This window comes from Gaeumannomyces tritici, assembly GCF_000145635.1.
Source record: "Gaeumannomyces tritici R3-111a-1 unplaced genomic scaffold supercont2.1, whole genome shotgun sequence".
Lineage (NCBI taxonomy): Eukaryota > Fungi > Ascomycota > Sordariomycetes > Magnaporthales > Magnaporthaceae > Gaeumannomyces > Gaeumannomyces tritici.
In genome coordinates this window covers 5,508,470-5,524,640 of record NW_008804545.1, presented here as the reverse complement: position 1 = coordinate 5,524,640, position 16,171 = coordinate 5,508,470, and the positions used below count along the sequence as shown (strand labels likewise).

The 16,171-nt window shown below is 48.2% G+C and overlaps 4 protein-coding genes across 4 annotated transcripts; 3 read left to right on the top strand and 1 right to left on the bottom strand.

The window, feature by feature from the left end:
- Positions 1 to 700: 700 nt before the first annotated feature.
- On the top strand, positions 701 to 2,761 carry GGTG_01740 (hypothetical protein; the record flags this gene model as incomplete). The annotated part of the gene is made up of 6 exons (XM_009219510.1): positions 701 to 994; positions 1,273 to 1,404; positions 1,518 to 1,664; positions 1,783 to 1,880; positions 1,955 to 2,295; positions 2,628 to 2,761. 6 exons carry the CDS (start codon positions 701 to 703, stop codon positions 2,759 to 2,761), a joined length of 1,146 nt encoding a protein of 381 aa, XP_009217774.1.
- A 3,270-nt stretch (positions 2,762 to 6,031) lies between these two features.
- On the top strand, positions 6,032 to 6,956 carry GGTG_01739 (hypothetical protein; the record flags this gene model as incomplete). Its single annotated transcript, XM_009219509.1, has 2 exons — positions 6,032 to 6,374; positions 6,589 to 6,956. The coding sequence occupies 2 exons, from the start codon at positions 6,032 to 6,034 to the stop codon at positions 6,954 to 6,956; spliced, it is 711 nt and encodes a 236-aa protein (XP_009217773.1).
- Positions 6,957 to 8,560: 1,604 nt separating this feature from the next.
- GGTG_01738 (hypothetical protein) lies at positions 8,561 to 9,387 on the bottom strand (the record flags this gene model as incomplete). Its single annotated transcript, XM_009219508.1, has 3 exons — positions 8,561 to 8,737; positions 8,798 to 8,853; positions 9,370 to 9,387. 3 exons carry the CDS (start codon positions 9,385 to 9,387, stop codon positions 8,623 to 8,625), a joined length of 189 nt encoding a protein of 62 aa, XP_009217772.1. The 3' UTR covers positions 8,561 to 8,622.
- A 2,835-nt stretch (positions 9,388 to 12,222) lies between these two features.
- Positions 12,223 to 12,543, top strand: GGTG_01737 (hypothetical protein; the record flags this gene model as incomplete). The annotated part of the gene is made up of 1 exon (XM_009219507.1): positions 12,223 to 12,543. A coding segment is annotated over one exon (321 nt), but the record flags the coding sequence as incomplete, so codon positions are not given.
- Between the last annotated feature and the right edge of the window lie 3,628 nt (positions 12,544 to 16,171).

The window sequence follows — 16,171 nt, the reverse complement described above, 5'->3', positions numbered from 1 at the left end:
CACTCTCCCTCTCTCCGGTTACTAGGTATAGCCTTGTTGTGTTTTATTTCCCTTCGGGCCATTAGCTCTTTGCGGTCATGTCCCTATCATGCCGACCGAGAACGCAAATAGGGACGACGCAGCCAGGGTGGGAAAGGGAGGGACGGGACTTTCCCCCGGCCACCCACGAGGCACGGAGGCGAGCTCCGACATGTGATGACCCTCGCTCAATCTTGCCCGCTCACGGTCCTTGGCCCTTTCTCCTTGGCCCTTTCTCCTTGCATGGAGGTGCCTGCTGGAGGCGGAGGCGGGTCGCGAGGTCCCTAGCCTAGACAGGGCGCCCGAGGAGCCTGCAAGGGAGCGGATGGTAAAAGGTTCCAAGGTTTAGAGCTAGCCGTTGACGTTGCGCCGCAGTTACAGTTGCAGTTGTATCGGGCATTTTTCTCTCCCTTTTTTTTTTTTTTTTTTAAAAAAACATTCGGTGTAATTGTATGTTCCCTACCTACATACGTGCCCGGTGAAGAATAGGAGGCGAAGAAAGTTCTACACAGCAACAGCAATACGGTGCGGGTTTGGGATGCCACCGGCCGGTCAGCACCTGCTACAAGGGAAAGCGTTGAGCCGGGGGGCCGCCTCCTTGAGCTGGGTATACGGAACAATGATGCGGTTAAACAAATATCACCGAATGGACTGGCCCTTGGCTCGGCGACAGGAGAAAAAAATGGCCACCGCCTCCCCAGTGGATCGCAGCCACCGAATCCAGATCCGTATCGTACCGAGCACGCATGGAGAAAGCCCGAGAGAAAGGCATAAAATAATAACAAAAAAAGAGATAGCCGGGGAGAGCGGGGGCGTTCATGAGCCTTGCAAGCCGTCAAGTCTGCATGGCGCCATCGCCGTCCCCAGTCCTGCCCTGCCCATCACTCAACAGAAGGCCATGCGCTCGGACAAGATTGGCTGGGCCCTGACGACATGGCGTTTCGACCACCAGGCACGGGGCATGGGTATACATAAGGTAGCTACCTATCTAGGTAGGTAGGTAGGCGGCCAGCTACAGGAGGCACACACATGTACGGAGAATGCGGCTGGGCACGCAACGCGTGTGGGATGATGGTGATGGATTTGCTAGACAAAAAAAAAGGCGGCTCGAGTGTAAACAAACGACGGGGCATGGAGCCTTGCACAGGCTGGGCCGCCCGTGGGAGATCCCCTAGACCAGCGAGGAAGGTTTAGAAGCTCGCGGGGATTGCGTCTTCCAGGAGGTGATGCTTGGCTTTTTTGATGACTGATCAGTGGGTGTGCATGGGACAAGGTGGCGCAAACCCGATGAAAGCGAGAAGTGGGAGCAGGGGGTGTGTCGGTGACAGGTATAGCGAGGGGGAGCAATGGAAAAAATATAAGGAGATAAAATGGAAAATAATAATGGTAAGGGAAAAAAAAAGAAGAAAAAACTGGGGGATCCCGTACAGCGCCATTGAAACAGAGACCGTGGGGCCGGGTGGAGTCGGAAAATATGAAAATGAAGCTTGAACCGAAAGGCATTTGCCGGGTCCCTTGCTGGCAGACATGAGCCCCTGACTCCTGCTCGCCTAGTAGCTGCCTCACTCTTTCTGCTTGTGGGCCCGGCCGGCGAAGCTTCGATTCCGCGCGCCGCCGCCGACGACGAACCAGAGAGGGCGGCTGTGGTAGCATTGTGACAGGGGTGGTGGTGGGTTGGAGAGGGGGGGGAGGGAGGAGGAGAACGACGACGACGACGACGACGCCCGCGGCCAAACAACCTCTCCAGCTTTTCATGTGTTACAGACATGGCCAGACCGCACAGAGCATGTGGTGCTACCCTACCAACGCACCACCGCCTCATCCTCTCACATTCTCTTCCCGAGTGCTTGGAAGACCCAGTTGTGTGTGTGTGGGTGTGTGTGTGTGTGTGTGTGTGTGTGTGTGTGTGTGTACGTACGTACGTACAATTACCTAGGGTAGGCAATAGTGGCAATCAAGGGCGTCGGAAGAAAACCTTGAGTGTGATAGGACCAAGCAGCAGGAGACATGGGACCGAGTGCTGTCTGTCTGTCTGCCCACCCCGCGTCCCTCACCTACCTAGCTTTGAGCTAAGTCTCGGGACCATGTCAAAATATCAAGTGGGGGCAAACGACAGGCGAGCTATCTACGGAATCAAGCCGCCCTCTCCATCACCTGTGCATCCACACACCCACAGGACACACAGAATCGGCCTCCATGAGATCTGCGCCGTCAACAATCACCACCACCACCACCACCACCACCACCGGGGTCCTCCAACCTTTTTTAGGGGTCGGCGTTAGAGACAGGGGAGGGGGTGCCCTGACCTCACGTGGCCAAGTTTTGAGGTTGCATTTTGCCCTCTCACCGTCCCGCACCTTGTCGCTCGTTTGCGAAAAACGAGCCCTGACAGGCAAAAAGAGCGTAAGCACAGAAGCGCCCGAGGCGCCGGGTGGACTATGCGGAGGGAGGGGGGGAAAGAGAGCCAAGAGAAAAGAAGAGAATAATGGGTAGGCTGCATGCCACCCCACGAAAATACCACAATAACGAGAGGTGAGGATGGCAGGCCGCGGAGGAGTTGGATGTTTCTAAACATGGGGGAGGAAAAAATAAAAAAAATAAAAATATAGCTACCGCGCCAAGCCGCAGCCGAACGACTGAACAGAAGCTGGTGGGGTTTGGCCACATCCGCAGGTGGGCCAGCATCGCCCGCATACAAACAGACGCCGTCGACAAGGTCCGGCCGGGAGGAGGGGCAGTCTAGCGGCGTCGCCTCTTGGGAGGGCGGCAGACGGGTTAGCCTAAGCTGAGGAGCCTATCGCCCGCCGCCGTCGCTGCACGGATCGTGGGCCGGGCGGGCTCCCGGCCTCGGCCGATTTTGGTTCTCTCCATCTTACACACGCCTACCAAGAACAAAAAGGGACAAAAAAAAAAAAAGGAGAAAAAGTGTCCGTCGAGCTGACAGCTTTCCACGTGCCACACCAACCAAATCCTACCCCGGCTAGCTCGGCCTGGGCGTCCAGATTTCCCCCCTTACGTGTCCGTGCACCCGGTACAATGACACGTACCGGACGAGGAGCTCACTCGAAGTGGCGGGTGCTACGACCAACCAGGCGCCAGGCACTAGACATCATGCCTCCCCAGCACATACCTTGCGCGCCGTTATAGAAAGTACGGTGTGCTCGGCTGATGCTTTTTAGGGGGCCATGTCTATAGGTGCGCTCTTGGGTATCACGGCATGTAAAAGAGAGACAAAACAAGAAAAAGAAAACCCGACAGCCCGAATTTGAACGGAGAAGCGGTGCGGTTCGTTCGGCGTCCTTGCTATCTTTCTTGGTGCTGGTGCCGCCCGGTTTTGCATCTTGCTTGACATCACGGGCCGCCGCTTTTTTTGAGTTTCTGGACCTGGCCTTGAACACACGGGGACGCTAGTTGAGAGAGGATGGCTAGCAGATGGTGTCTAAAAAAAAACTATGAAAAAAAGACTAAAAGAATAAAACACCCTCCAAAGCCCTGTCCGCACATACAAACAGACAGAAACAAACTCGGGCGCCTACCCGGGATAGGAACGATGGGGGGTGAGCTGCCACGCTAGGAACCGTTCGGCAGAACCTGCTTCTTGACGGACGGACGGACGGACGGCCGGCCGTTGCCTTATGCCAAAACAAAGTTCCCCAGGGGGTTCTCGGAAACTCGGCTGGTAGCTACAGTCTACCAGGACAACAGCCGACGTGCCCTTTCTCTCGCTCGCATGGGGGCCCCCCCGAGGTTGGGGTAAGCACACGTAGGTGGTGGAGTTTTTCCTTCTTTTTTTTTTGTTTTGCTCCTCCGCCGCCGCGGGCCTGCCCCCCGATGCCGGCAGTTGGGGAAGATGCAGGTCACCTGGAGAGAGTGAGAGGGAAGGAGGGAGTAGAGAGAGACAGGGAGGGAGGACTTTGATCCGAGGTTCGCGGTGGCAGGGCTGCATCGTCCGCCTGGCGACTCGATCTAGAGTCACTGGGAGAGGTCCGATGGATTGGGCAGCTGCCACGTATCACCGCCTAGGCGGGCAGCTAGGGGTCCGTCCCGGCGACGGGTACACGCTAGTCCGGGATGTGATGTCTCGCTGCGGCATTGCAAGACCGCACCCACCGCGCCTTGGGGAGGGGGCACGGCCACATGCTCCTTGAATGGATAGATGGACGGGCAAGGCCAGGTGCATACAGGCTAGCTGACTGGCCCGGCCGGGCGGCGCGGTGCACTTTGGCATCCAATGACTTTGCATCGCACATGGGACGATGAACGGCGTGCGTTGGTTATGTCAGCAACACCAGCCCAGCAGCAGCATGAGTGCTGTACCACATGGGGGCTCTGGGGCAGCTAGTCCGAATCTGGACCTAGCGGGGACGGTGAGCAAGAGCTAGGACGCCCCATGGTTTGCACCCTCCATCGCGCGTTCCGTCGGGTCCTTGTCAGGGCGGCCGGGCACGCCAAAGGTCGGGGAATGACTCCAGCGTCCGATTCCCGGCTACCAAGCAGCTCCCTGGCTACGGTGTTTAATTAGCCCAGGTTCTGGGAGTGCGAGAACCGAGCACGCGACCCTTGTTCGTACTGTCCTCCATGCTGGCGAGTGTGTGAGTGTGTGTGGGAGGGTGTGAGTGGAGCCGACTGCTAGTTTCTCCAGGGGTTTTCCTTGGTTGGAGCAACAAAAACGTGCACCCCGCAACGAAGAGAGAAAAAAAGAGAAAAGGAAACACACGCCCCTCCGAGAAATTCCTAGTTGGTCGGCGACCTCACAGGTCCGGGATCTATGACGGCAGTGGAACCGATGTTGTGTGTGAGTGTGTGTGTGTGTGTACATATGATGTAACCGACCTTGCTGCAGCTCGGTCGGTGGCAGCCGCGTCGACATGCAGACACGCAGAGCAGGCACCTAAATATGCACTCACTGCATCCAAGTCGTTGTGCTGCTAACTGTCGAGACTGCCACGTGTAGCATCGAGCCAAAGGGGGTGGCGCATTGGCAGCGCGCCCTGGCTGGCTGCCTTGGCAGCCACCTCCGCGGTGAGGCAAGATATCGTCGACGTTGCCGCGATAGGCAACCGCCTACTTCTTGGGAGGGGGAACGTCTTAGCCAAGGGTGGCTGTGTATGTAGCAATAAGCGGAGGACGAAGAGAAAAAGAAGAGACTAGCGGCAGCCCTAAGCCGCACAGGGAAATGCGGGAGCGGAGCCGTCTAGCGTGGCACTATCCCTTGCAGGCCTTCACTTCCCTTACCCTGGTCTTCCTTCCATTGGACTCCCAGCTTTCGGTGTGGGATGTCCGTCCACCAACCAGACGATCCGCTTTGGGCCACTTTCAATGCTCCGTCGGGCGGACTTGGTTACCACAAGCCACCCGACCCTGTAAAAAGACCCGGCCGGTGGCACCCCTCCTCGGGCGGCGTCATTGATGTATCCCGGTTTTCGTGGGTGCCAGGGGCAGGCTGGCGACTTTTCAAGGCGAATTTGAATTTCATGCCGCATGGCCGAACCCCTCGCCTCGGTGGGTGTCAGATGGCCGGGACTAGCAGGGGCCGGGCTTTATTTTCACTTTGCCTGCTGAGTGGGCTGGCCGTCCTGCATAGGAGAGGAGCGAAATGGGTGGCGGCATGAGGAGCCCTCCTCGCTAACCTCACCGAAGCGCGGAGTAGGGAGTTGGTCCGGCATAAGATCGCATGTCTGTCCTAGGTATTGTGCTAGGTACTCGGAGATGGTAGCAAACAGAAATATAAGTACCATGGGTATGTGCCCACCTTAGTCATACACCAAAAGAGAGAAATGAAACAAAAGAAATACAGGCTTATTTGGGGTCAAGAGCCGAGGCCGGGGTTGCTGGGGTTGCTGCAGATGGCTGCTGGTAGAGTTGGCAGACATTATCATGATGGTTATTATTGTTTGTTATCGTGGGCTCAGGACGAACGCATGGCATGGATGGGCCCGGCAGCAGCCGGGAAACCCTGAAACCTTGAGAGATCTGCCACTGCAAGGGATGGGAATCCGCCTTGGTGCCAGATATGGTCTGCATTTCCGCTCCCCAACGCCGCTGTCATCTCGCCCCCGTCCGACCGCGCGCGAAAGGGGAGGGGGGTGGTAGGGCGCGGAACATGCCGACTCCGCGCCGCACCATGAACGATAGCGATATAGGAGATGACCATCGTGCGCGTTACTGTGGGACGCAAGCGAAGGTCGGCGGGACGTTGTGGCGCCATGTCTTGGTAGGGGCGCCAGCATCTTCTTTTTTTCCTCCTCGGCGATCCTTTACCCTCGTTCGGTCGGTCGGGTGTTTGGAAATTGTCCCTGTTTCCGGTGAGGCGCGCGAGCGCAGGGGCGAGGGCGAGGCGAGGAAGCGGTTGTGTGGTAAGTACTAGGGACTACCTGGTAGGTGCACGGCAGCTAGCGCCAACTCAAAGATGATGACACGCAAATGATGGCCGAGGTGGCGGGGGTGACATGAGGCCATCCCCCCCTCCTATGGCCGAGAATAGCTCGCGCTCGCATTGCATCTATGCATATCGAAGGCGACAGGGGCGTAGGCAACGTTTCTTTGGGGAAGAGCAAAGAGAAATCCAAGATAACCGACAAACATTGTCGGCCCGCCGCCGTGGTTGGAAATCGGTCTCCGCGGGAAGCGCCCAGCAACGTGGGGGAACAGGTGACGGCGCTCAGGGCAGGGCAATGCAGCAACCAGCAACCAGTAACCAGCAACGACGGCATGGGTCCCAACCCCCATGGTCACCACCGTCCATCCACAGCCCTGGTCCCCCAATCACAGCGTCAGGCCAGGGCCCCGGTTTTCCTGGCCCGACCACAGGGCCTATTGCAAGGGTGAGGAGGCGGGAGTGGGGCGGCCAATTGAGCACGGGCGAAGATGCCAAACTCTGGCTCGCGCCTGGCCATTGGACGGTCGGGAGCGGCATAGCACGTGCGCGGTATTACTGAATGCAGGTTCCAGGGAACATGTGCCGGCTGGGGCGAACTAGCAGTGCCAAAACGGAAGGAGGGTCCTGTCCCAGGTCAGTTTTGACGAACACGTAAGCAAGGCTGTTGCGCACCTTGATGGGCAGGGAGGCAAGCCCTAATGTGGAGCGTGAAATAAGATGGCGGCGAACCTGATCTGACAGTGGACCGGCCCACACACCCCGGCCGAGCCTCCAGGGTATGGTATACCTACCTAGTCCGTCTCGACCGTCTCAACGCCAGCCGTATCCAACAGCCGTGCCCTCTGCGTAATCGTCTGTTATACGATGCTGCTCCTGTCATGGCGCCCATCTCTCATCGGCCATCTCGTCAGCTCTGCAGGGGTGCCGTACATGGCCCAACATGGCCCAACACGGATAAGCATGGATGGACATGGACGTCCAAACAAAGACAGGCCCAGCCCGCTCCGCCAATTTGGAATTGCTCCAGAAAGGAGATCTGCACAGACTCGCTCGTTATCTGACCCTATCTCCGCGCTCTGGATTCCGCTTTGGAAAAACAGACCATTGTTGATGCCACAACCGACCAAAGCGACCACCTTTGGCCATCTCGGGGATCTATGCGGTCACCACCCCACCCGAGGGCCTCGATCCCACGCCGTCTCTTTCGTCGCCCCAGATTCCCCAGCCTGTCGGCGGACCAATCGCATCTGGCCCCTCGTCTCCCTGACTGTCTGCCAGCCTGATGTGCTGATGTCTGCCAGCCTTGAGACTCCTATGCCTGTGCGCCTGTCCAGCCCAGCGACGGACTTTTTGATATTGATGACAGTCAATCTAGGCCTCGACCAAACCAGTCCATGGCAGCACGCACTAGTGCTGTAGTTGCCAAAATAGGCAGCACCCATGTCCATGTCCCATGTCCGTCCAGTCCCCCTCCCTCTCCAAAAGAACAGCAGAAGCTGCTCTGGGCTGGGCTCAAGCATAGCATCGGGCTCCGTGCTGGCTCTCGGTTGCGTCGCATCACGGCCTTGGCGGTGGCTGCGAGGAGGCAAAGAGAGGCAAAAAGAGCGAGGTAGGTACCTACCTAAAGCCAGACCAACAACCAATCACCACCTGGATCTAGGCCTTCTGTTCCATTGACTCGTCCTGCCTGCTTCCCTTCCCTCGCTCGACCCCACGCCCCACCCCCTGCCTCACAATGGGCGCGTATGTACTGTAGGTGGTAAATCGCTGGCTGTTGGCTCCTCCTCCTCCCTCCCCTCTCGATCATTCTCGATCATCGGCGATGATCGATATTAATCGCCGATGGGTAGGACGCCGAAACACCCCTGTGTTTACAAAGGTCCGCCGGCCTGTTCGGCCCGCCTCGTCGCAGCGAGCAAAATGGGCCAGATGGGGGCGGGAGACACAAAAATCTAGTCCTACCTACCTTCTTTGGATGAAAGAAAAAAGGGGAGAGGGGCGGCGGAATCGACGCCTTGAGCAACCACTTCGGCAGCGCTCCAGGGGGGGGGGGGGGGGGGCATGAACATGTCCAAGGCGGTGCCAGCAACATCGTTGGCCATTCCAAATCCTTCAGCGCGGGGCTGCCTGTGCAAGCAGCCCGAACGCCCTATCTTGCTTGGTGATTTTTTTTCTTCATGCTGTCTCTCTCTATCTCTCTCGCTCTCTGCTTGATTCTTCCATTCTCAGTGTCCGTCTCGGTGATACCACGATGAGACGGTCGCATTTGGCATGTGATCTCGAGTGAGCGAGAGACCACCCTCGCACAGTCCAGAGCCCGTCCTCCTCGCTGGCCGTAGCCTGGTAGGTGTACCTTAGCAGCAGCTCCTGTAATGTACTACAACCACCACCACCACCCACAATTCCTTGTCCCCTAACTCCTCGTATCCATGCTCATTCCCAACCCTGAAGGAACCCTACCGTCTACGTAGCGGGAACAGCATGCATGGTCGAAATTGAGAAGTATGATTGAGTACGTGCGTCAATGGAACGGCCTCCTTTTTCAATCCAAGCCTCGTTTTTTTTTTCTCTTCTCCCAACATTCCCCGTTTCAAAGTATTTCCACAAAGGCCATCGAATACCCATTGCCCTCAGTTTGCACACGCAGTTTCCCCTGTGTGGCTGTCCCCAGTCGGCTGGGCGCGTGGCCTCCTCTCGCTTGTCTCACTGTCGTGTATTTTATCACGGCGGGGGGGCCAAGCCACCGGAGTAGGGTAGGCAAGTCGGCCGGACTGGACCCTGCCCTGCATGCATGCCGGGGAAGGAACGAGGTCGGGGGAACAGGACAGGGACGGGGACGGGGACGGAGAGAAAAAAAAAATACCAAGACTTGACGTCGGCTGTGTTTTCGGTTGTTTCTGCCCGCTAGCAACAAAAAAAAAAATCAGTAGCAACACCAGTCGTCGCCCATCCCCACCCACCCGCACACTCACACACTGCTGCAACCACATGGCTGACAAAGAAGAAGAAGAAAAAGGTGTGAGGGAAGGTGTGAGCAGACGCCGGGTCCCGCATGTTTTTTTGTACTGGCATGATGCTTGTCTCGATGTCTGAGCCGTCCTTACCCGTTGTTGTTTCCTCCTTCCTCCCCTCCCATCTATTTTTCTCTGTCCCTTGTACGTAATTCGCCGGCGATCCGGTCGACGGGCATGTCTGTCCGCTGGACGGAAGAGGTCAGGAAGAGGCCAAGGTCAGGGCTCGAGATTGCGTGCGTGCATGGGCCTCGTCCCTCGTCCTTAGGTATGCACGCGGCACTGTGATGATATGCACCCTATCACTCACTCCCTACACCTTGGGGCCCAGGTTCACTACGAGCTGGCTACCTAGTTGGCGGCTGCGACTGGGCCATGGAACATGCCGTGCTGGCCACCTGCCGGGGCAAAAATGCACATGCGAAAGATAAGCAGGACAGCCCGCGCATCCAGGCCCGGGACGAAATCCACCAGTGGGACTGGGTAAAAGGCTCGGCCAGAACATGGATGGTGCTTAAAGGGACGAGAAGGGATCGGGTCTGCGACACGCATGAGCTAGGAGGGAAAAGCACAGCACAGCACCATACAAAATGGAAGGAGTCGATGAAAAAAAAACGCCAACTGAAAATGTCACGGGCTTTAGGCCCGAGAGTCAGATAGATTAAATAGAGAGGAGCCCCTCACGTGAGGAGTGGGCTTAGAGGATCACCCCGCCCGATAAGGGCGATAAGGGCGATAAGGGTGGGGCCGCACGCACGAGATATTTTGTGCGCCTGCGACCGCCTTGGAGGGCCCTTTTTTGGCTCCTTATAACCCGATTTACTACTTGTACTACTGTTTTTTTTTGTTACTTTACTTTATTGTAATAAGTAGTAGCAACTTTACTAATTGCAAAAAACCTAATTGATTTTTTTAATTGGTTATCGTGTTATTAAAGAAATCCTTTTTTTAATCGGTTATTGCGCCGCAAAAAAAACCTTTTATTGCGATTAAGGTTGCGCGTTTTCCGGAGGGTTTTTGTGCCGCGAAAAAGTTGCGTACTTTAGTTTCGAGTGCTTTTTTAACCGGTTTTTGTACCGTTAAAGTTTTTTTTTAAACCGGTCCTTGTACTGTTAAAAATATTACTACCGTAATTTCGATTTGCAATTAAAAGCTATCGGTTGTTTTTAACACGAAAGGTTTTTATATTTACGCTTTAAAATCCTTTTTTTACCTTGTTTTTAATTTAATGCGATAACCGAAAAAAATAATTTAAACCTTTATTTATTATTATTTATTTATACGCTACTTTGTTTATGAAAAAAAAACCCTTGGGTTAGGCTTACAAGGGAAAACCTTACGCTTGCGTTCCGCTTTTTTCTAACGTTGCGCTTCCGTAGCGGTGTTAAACCGCTAGCTGCGCTTACTTTTTTCCTCCGCTCGATTGCTTGTAAAGGCTCCACTCGGGAATTAACCGTCCTTTCAAATTCAGCCCCTTTTGCAAAAGGCCGGCAACGCTGCATCCTGCGTGTCACGGTACGCGTCGGGGCACCTGGGGAGGAACTGTTAGGAGCACGGGCGAGACCGCCCGGCAGAAAGCGGGGGGCGTTAGGAAAATGGGCGAAACCGCCCGGCAAAAAAGGAAGAAAGGGGCGCTGGCAGCCAGCCGGGCATGGACCTTCCCGGGGACATGCCGGCGAGTTACCGGTATCGCGGCCAAAGTATAACGGTAAAGTTAAAAAATAAGGTAAAGCTTAAATTGCACGAAAGCGCATGGAGCGCGAAAAACTTATAAAACCAATTTTGCGTGCCCGAAAAAGCACGAAAAAAAAAAATTAAAAAGGAACAATTTTTATTAGCAATAGCATTTTTGGTAAAAAATTTACGAAGGTTTAATAAAGGAAATACCGTATCCGGCCCGTAACCCGGTAATTACCCGCTTTTGTACCGATTAACCTTTAACATATTGTTTTTTTTTATACCTTTTTTATTTGGGAAGCAAGCCCGGGTAATTATTGGAAAGGATCGAACAAATTTAAAAAGGGCATTTGCAATTTCGCACCGTTTATAATAACGTTTAACGTTACGTTAAGCACGTTGGAAAAAGCCGTTGGGTTACCGGAACAAAATATTAAAAAAGCCCCGCAAATTCCCGATAATTTCGAAAACCTTTTCGTAAAAAAGTTGCAAAAAATAAATAACGCGTTGGAAATTTAAAGCAAACGCGCTCGCTTAATTTAAAAAATCCAAAATAAAGGGTTAAAACATGCGCATAAAGGTTTAAACGAAAATAAAAAAAATATTTTTAAATAACGAAAGGGTTTTACGTAAAACAAAATTACTTTTAAGCTTTTTATACTTAAAAAATCGGCAATTTAGCAAAATATTGCCCATTACATTAACAATTACAAATTTATTTTTAAAAGCGAAAAAGGACGTTACGGTAAAAACCGTATAAAAGTTTAAATAGCTTTTAACATTTTTAATCATTATTAAAAAGCGCAATAAACAAAATACAAATAAATGCATTATTTAAATACCGGGGTATTATTTATTTAAATTAATTTTTTGCGGTAGCTTTAAGCAAAATCGAAAAATCCCGATTCGCGAATATAGCTAGCAATTAAAAAGCTTGCGGGAAATATTGTTATTAAATAAAAAAATTACGAATTATTTAAAACGTTTCGAATTTATTGGGATTTGGTAAAAAATAACCTTTTCGAATTAATACCCAAATAAATAAGGATAATATTGCTTTTTAACCGGTTTCGCCCCAAAATTTAAAAACGGGTAATATTTAAAAACCTTTTTTACATTATGGAAAAATTGCAAACCAAAGCTTTTAAAGCAAAAATAATATTGGAATTGTACAAAAGGATGCCAGGGGATATAAATATTTTAGCTTTTAAAAAGCCGGTTATTTGCTTTAAATGCGGGCAGTTAAGCTATATCGTTGCAGCATGCAAAATACGAACGGATAATTTGAAAACCCCGTTAGCTTTAGCAACCATACAAAGGGCGAAAAGAAAAAGGCCCGAAGTACGGTGTTACGGGTATAAAAAGCTAGGCTATATTCGGCCGGCGTGCTTTAAAAAAAGCAAAATATTGCCATTTAATTCGATACCGCTATTTAGCCGTTTAAGCACCGGGGCTTAAAAGTACGCCCCGGCGGCCAAAACGCGTTAAGAAACCGAAATGTATTTACAAATTAACGGTTGCCGGGTAAAGTTAAAAGCGTTAATTAACAATAAAAATAACGTTAATTTATTGCACAGCCGTTTTTTAATAAAAGCAAAAAAAATACCGGTGCTAAACGGGGGTTACTTAGCGTAATTTAATACCAAAAAATGCATGCTTACGCTAAAAGTAAAAAAATATAAAATTTAAGTAACGGATAGCTAAAAAATAACCCGAAAATTAATGGTATTTTACGTAATAATGCCGCGGGCCGGGTATAACATTACGTTAAACATGCTTTAATTTTAACAAAAAAATATTAAAATTTGGTTTAGGGATATAAAATAAAAGTTCCCGGTAACCATTAAAAAGGTTAAAATAATTTTGCCGGAAATAGTTAAAAAATTAATTTAATCGGAACAAGCGATAACCGTGCTAACGGTTGCACGCTCGAAAACCCCGAAAAACCCCGGGAAAAGGCTAAAAGCTTTTCCGGAATGGGTTAAAAAAATGGTTGCAAAATATGCGCAATTTTATAAATTAAACCTTTTGTTAAAATATATAAGCTAAAATTACGCAATTAAATTGGAAAAGAAAACAATACCGCTTTATAAAAGCATTTATTTTTTATTCGAAAAGGAATTAAAAACCCTTTGGGGGTATTTTAACAAAGTTATAACAAAGGGTTGGATCCGGCATTTAACCAATCCCGCCGGCGCCGGAATTTTATTCGTTTTAAAAAAGGACGGGAAGTTTCGCTTTTGTATTAATTATTGGGGTTTTAATAAAATTACCAGGAAAAACCGGTTAACATTCCCGTTAATTTACGAAATATTCGACCGGGTATTTAAAAACCAGTATTTTACCAAATTAAATTTAAAAAACGCTTATTACAAAATACGGATCCAATAAAAAAACGAATGGAAAATTGCTTTTTGCTGTAAATATGGACATTATAAGTATTTGGTAATGCTTTTCGGTTTGGCCAACGCTTTAGCAACGTTTTAAAGCTTTATTAATATAGCGCTTGGGGAATTAATTAATAGCAATTGCATTGTATATTTAAACAATATTTTTATTTTTTCGAAAATACAAAAAAAGCACCGCAAAGTAATAAAAACGGTGCTGGAACGATTTAAACGGTTTAAATTTTACGTTAACCCGGTTAAATGCGAATTTAAAACGGATAATATTAACTTTTTGGGGTTTAAAATAATTAAATTCGGGATTAAAATTTTGCCGAATAAAATTGTTGCAATTTTAAAATAAAGGATACCGGAAAGCGTTAAAAATATTTAAGTATTTTTAAGCTTTACGGGATATTATTAAAAATTCGTAAAGGGTTACGCGAAAATTACCGTGCTTTTAACAAACCTTTTTAGCAAAAATACCGTATTTTATTTAGGAAATATTGCGAAAAAAGCTTTTTGCAAATTAAAGTTACTATTTACGAAAGCTTTGGTATTGGTGCATTTCGACCTTTCGAAACCGTTATGCGTACGGATTAACGCTTTGGCTTTTACAATAAAAGCGGTATTGTTGTAATTGCAAAACGGCCGGTAGTACCCGGTAATTTACATGTTAAAAAAGTTGCAATAAGGAAAATTGCGTTATGCAATTCTTAATTTAAAATTGTTAGCGATTGTAAAAGCTTTCGAAAAGTAGCGGCATTATTTAGCTTATTTACGAAAAATTGTTAAAATAATTACCAACCATTTAAATTATACCCATATTTTAATAAAAAAAAAGTAATAAAGCGTTAAGTAAAGTAATTTAAGGATTTAGCAAAGTATAACTTTACGATTAAATGGAAGCTAAAATACCGGAACCCCGCAAATGGCTTATTAAAACGCTTTTAAAATATGCTTGCAAATAGCAAAGCCAATATAGCAAAAAAAAAGTTCCGGGGCAATTTATTGGCCAAATTTAAAATAGCAGCTTACGTAAAGACAATTATTATTAAAAAAAATATTAAAACGATATTAAAACGCATTTTCAAAGCACAAGCAAAAAACGATTTCGTTTAAAGCGGTATTTGGAAAAATAAGCCCAACGTTTAAAAAATTAGCAATGGTTTGCTTAAATATAAAAAAAAAATTTGGGTTTCGAATTTAGCGCCGTTGCAACGGGCAATGCTTTAGGAATAATACGATAGCCCAACGGAAGGTTACAAAAGCATGGCCAAAATTTTAAAAAAGTTTAAACGGTAATTTAAATGGCCGGGTATGGCTAAAAACGTACGCAAATACGTACGAACGTATTAAATATGCTAGCAAATAAAGCTAAAAATATAAATACCTTACGGGTTTTTAGCACCGTTGCCCGTGCTAAACCGCCCGGAACAAAAGTTATTAATGGATTTTATTGGAAAATTTTTAACGTTAGTAAATGGAGCCGGCAAAAAGCGCAATACAATATTAATAATAATCGACCGATTTATTAAATATAGCTTTTTTATTTTAACGTTTACAAAATTAACCAATAAAAAATTGGGAAGCTTTTTGTTTGCATACGTTTAAAAGTTATTAAAAACGTTTAAAAGGATTGTATCGAATCGGAACAAGCTATTTACAAACGGGTTTTAAATAATTTTTGCCGAACATTTAAAGGTTGCAAAAAAGTTATCGATAGCATACCATTTTTAAACCAACGGGCAAACGGAACGGACGAACCAAGCAATAAAGCATTATTTCCGGTGCTTTTGCTACGAAAAGCAAAACGATTAAGCGTTGTTATTGCATTTAGCAACGTAAATGCATAATACGAACGTACATTTGGGGTTGTAAAAAACCCCGGCGTTTTTGTTAATAAAGTTTTACTTACGAAAGCTTTATAACTTTCGGGTAATTAAAAAAAAACTTTCGGTAATAGCCAAAATTAAAGCAAAAGCTTTGGAAGCAATTAAAAAGCAAGCTAAAAAATTGTTAAAAAAAGCAAATAATACGTATAAAAAATATTATAACAAAAATAAAACCCCGGTGCTTTTCGGGGTAAGCAATTGGGTATTATTAAATACGGCGAACATTAAAATGAAAAAGCCGTTAAAAAAGCTATTAAATAAATGGTTGGAACCTTTTTAAATTTTAAAAATGGTTGGGTTAGCCGGTTTGGCGTTCCGGTAAAAGCTTTCGGTAAATTACCGGATATATAACGTATTTCCGGCAAATTTGTTGCGAGCGTTTAAAAAAAGGCCCGGCAAAAAACCAAAAAATAAAAAACCAAAAATTAAAAAAAGGAAAAGGATTACTTCGAAGTAAAAGCTTTGTTAAAATATAAAAGGCCTTTGCAAAAACGAAAATATTTGGTTAAATAAATAAATTATAACGAATCGGAAAATTTGTAAATTTTTAAAAAGGATATTACGAAAAAAATTGTTTAAACGTATAAAGCAAATTTATTAAAAGCAAGCTTATAAAATAAGGAAAATATCGAATTTTAGCGGGTAAATACCCGGAAAAAACGGGGGTATTATAGGAAAGGAATAATAAAGGTTAAAAAAATGGCCCAAAAAAATATTTTAAACGTGCCGAACCGGTTGGCCACCGGGGAAAAACGTAAAAAAATCCGTAAACGGTTTGTAATAACCGTAAAATATCGTACTTTATAA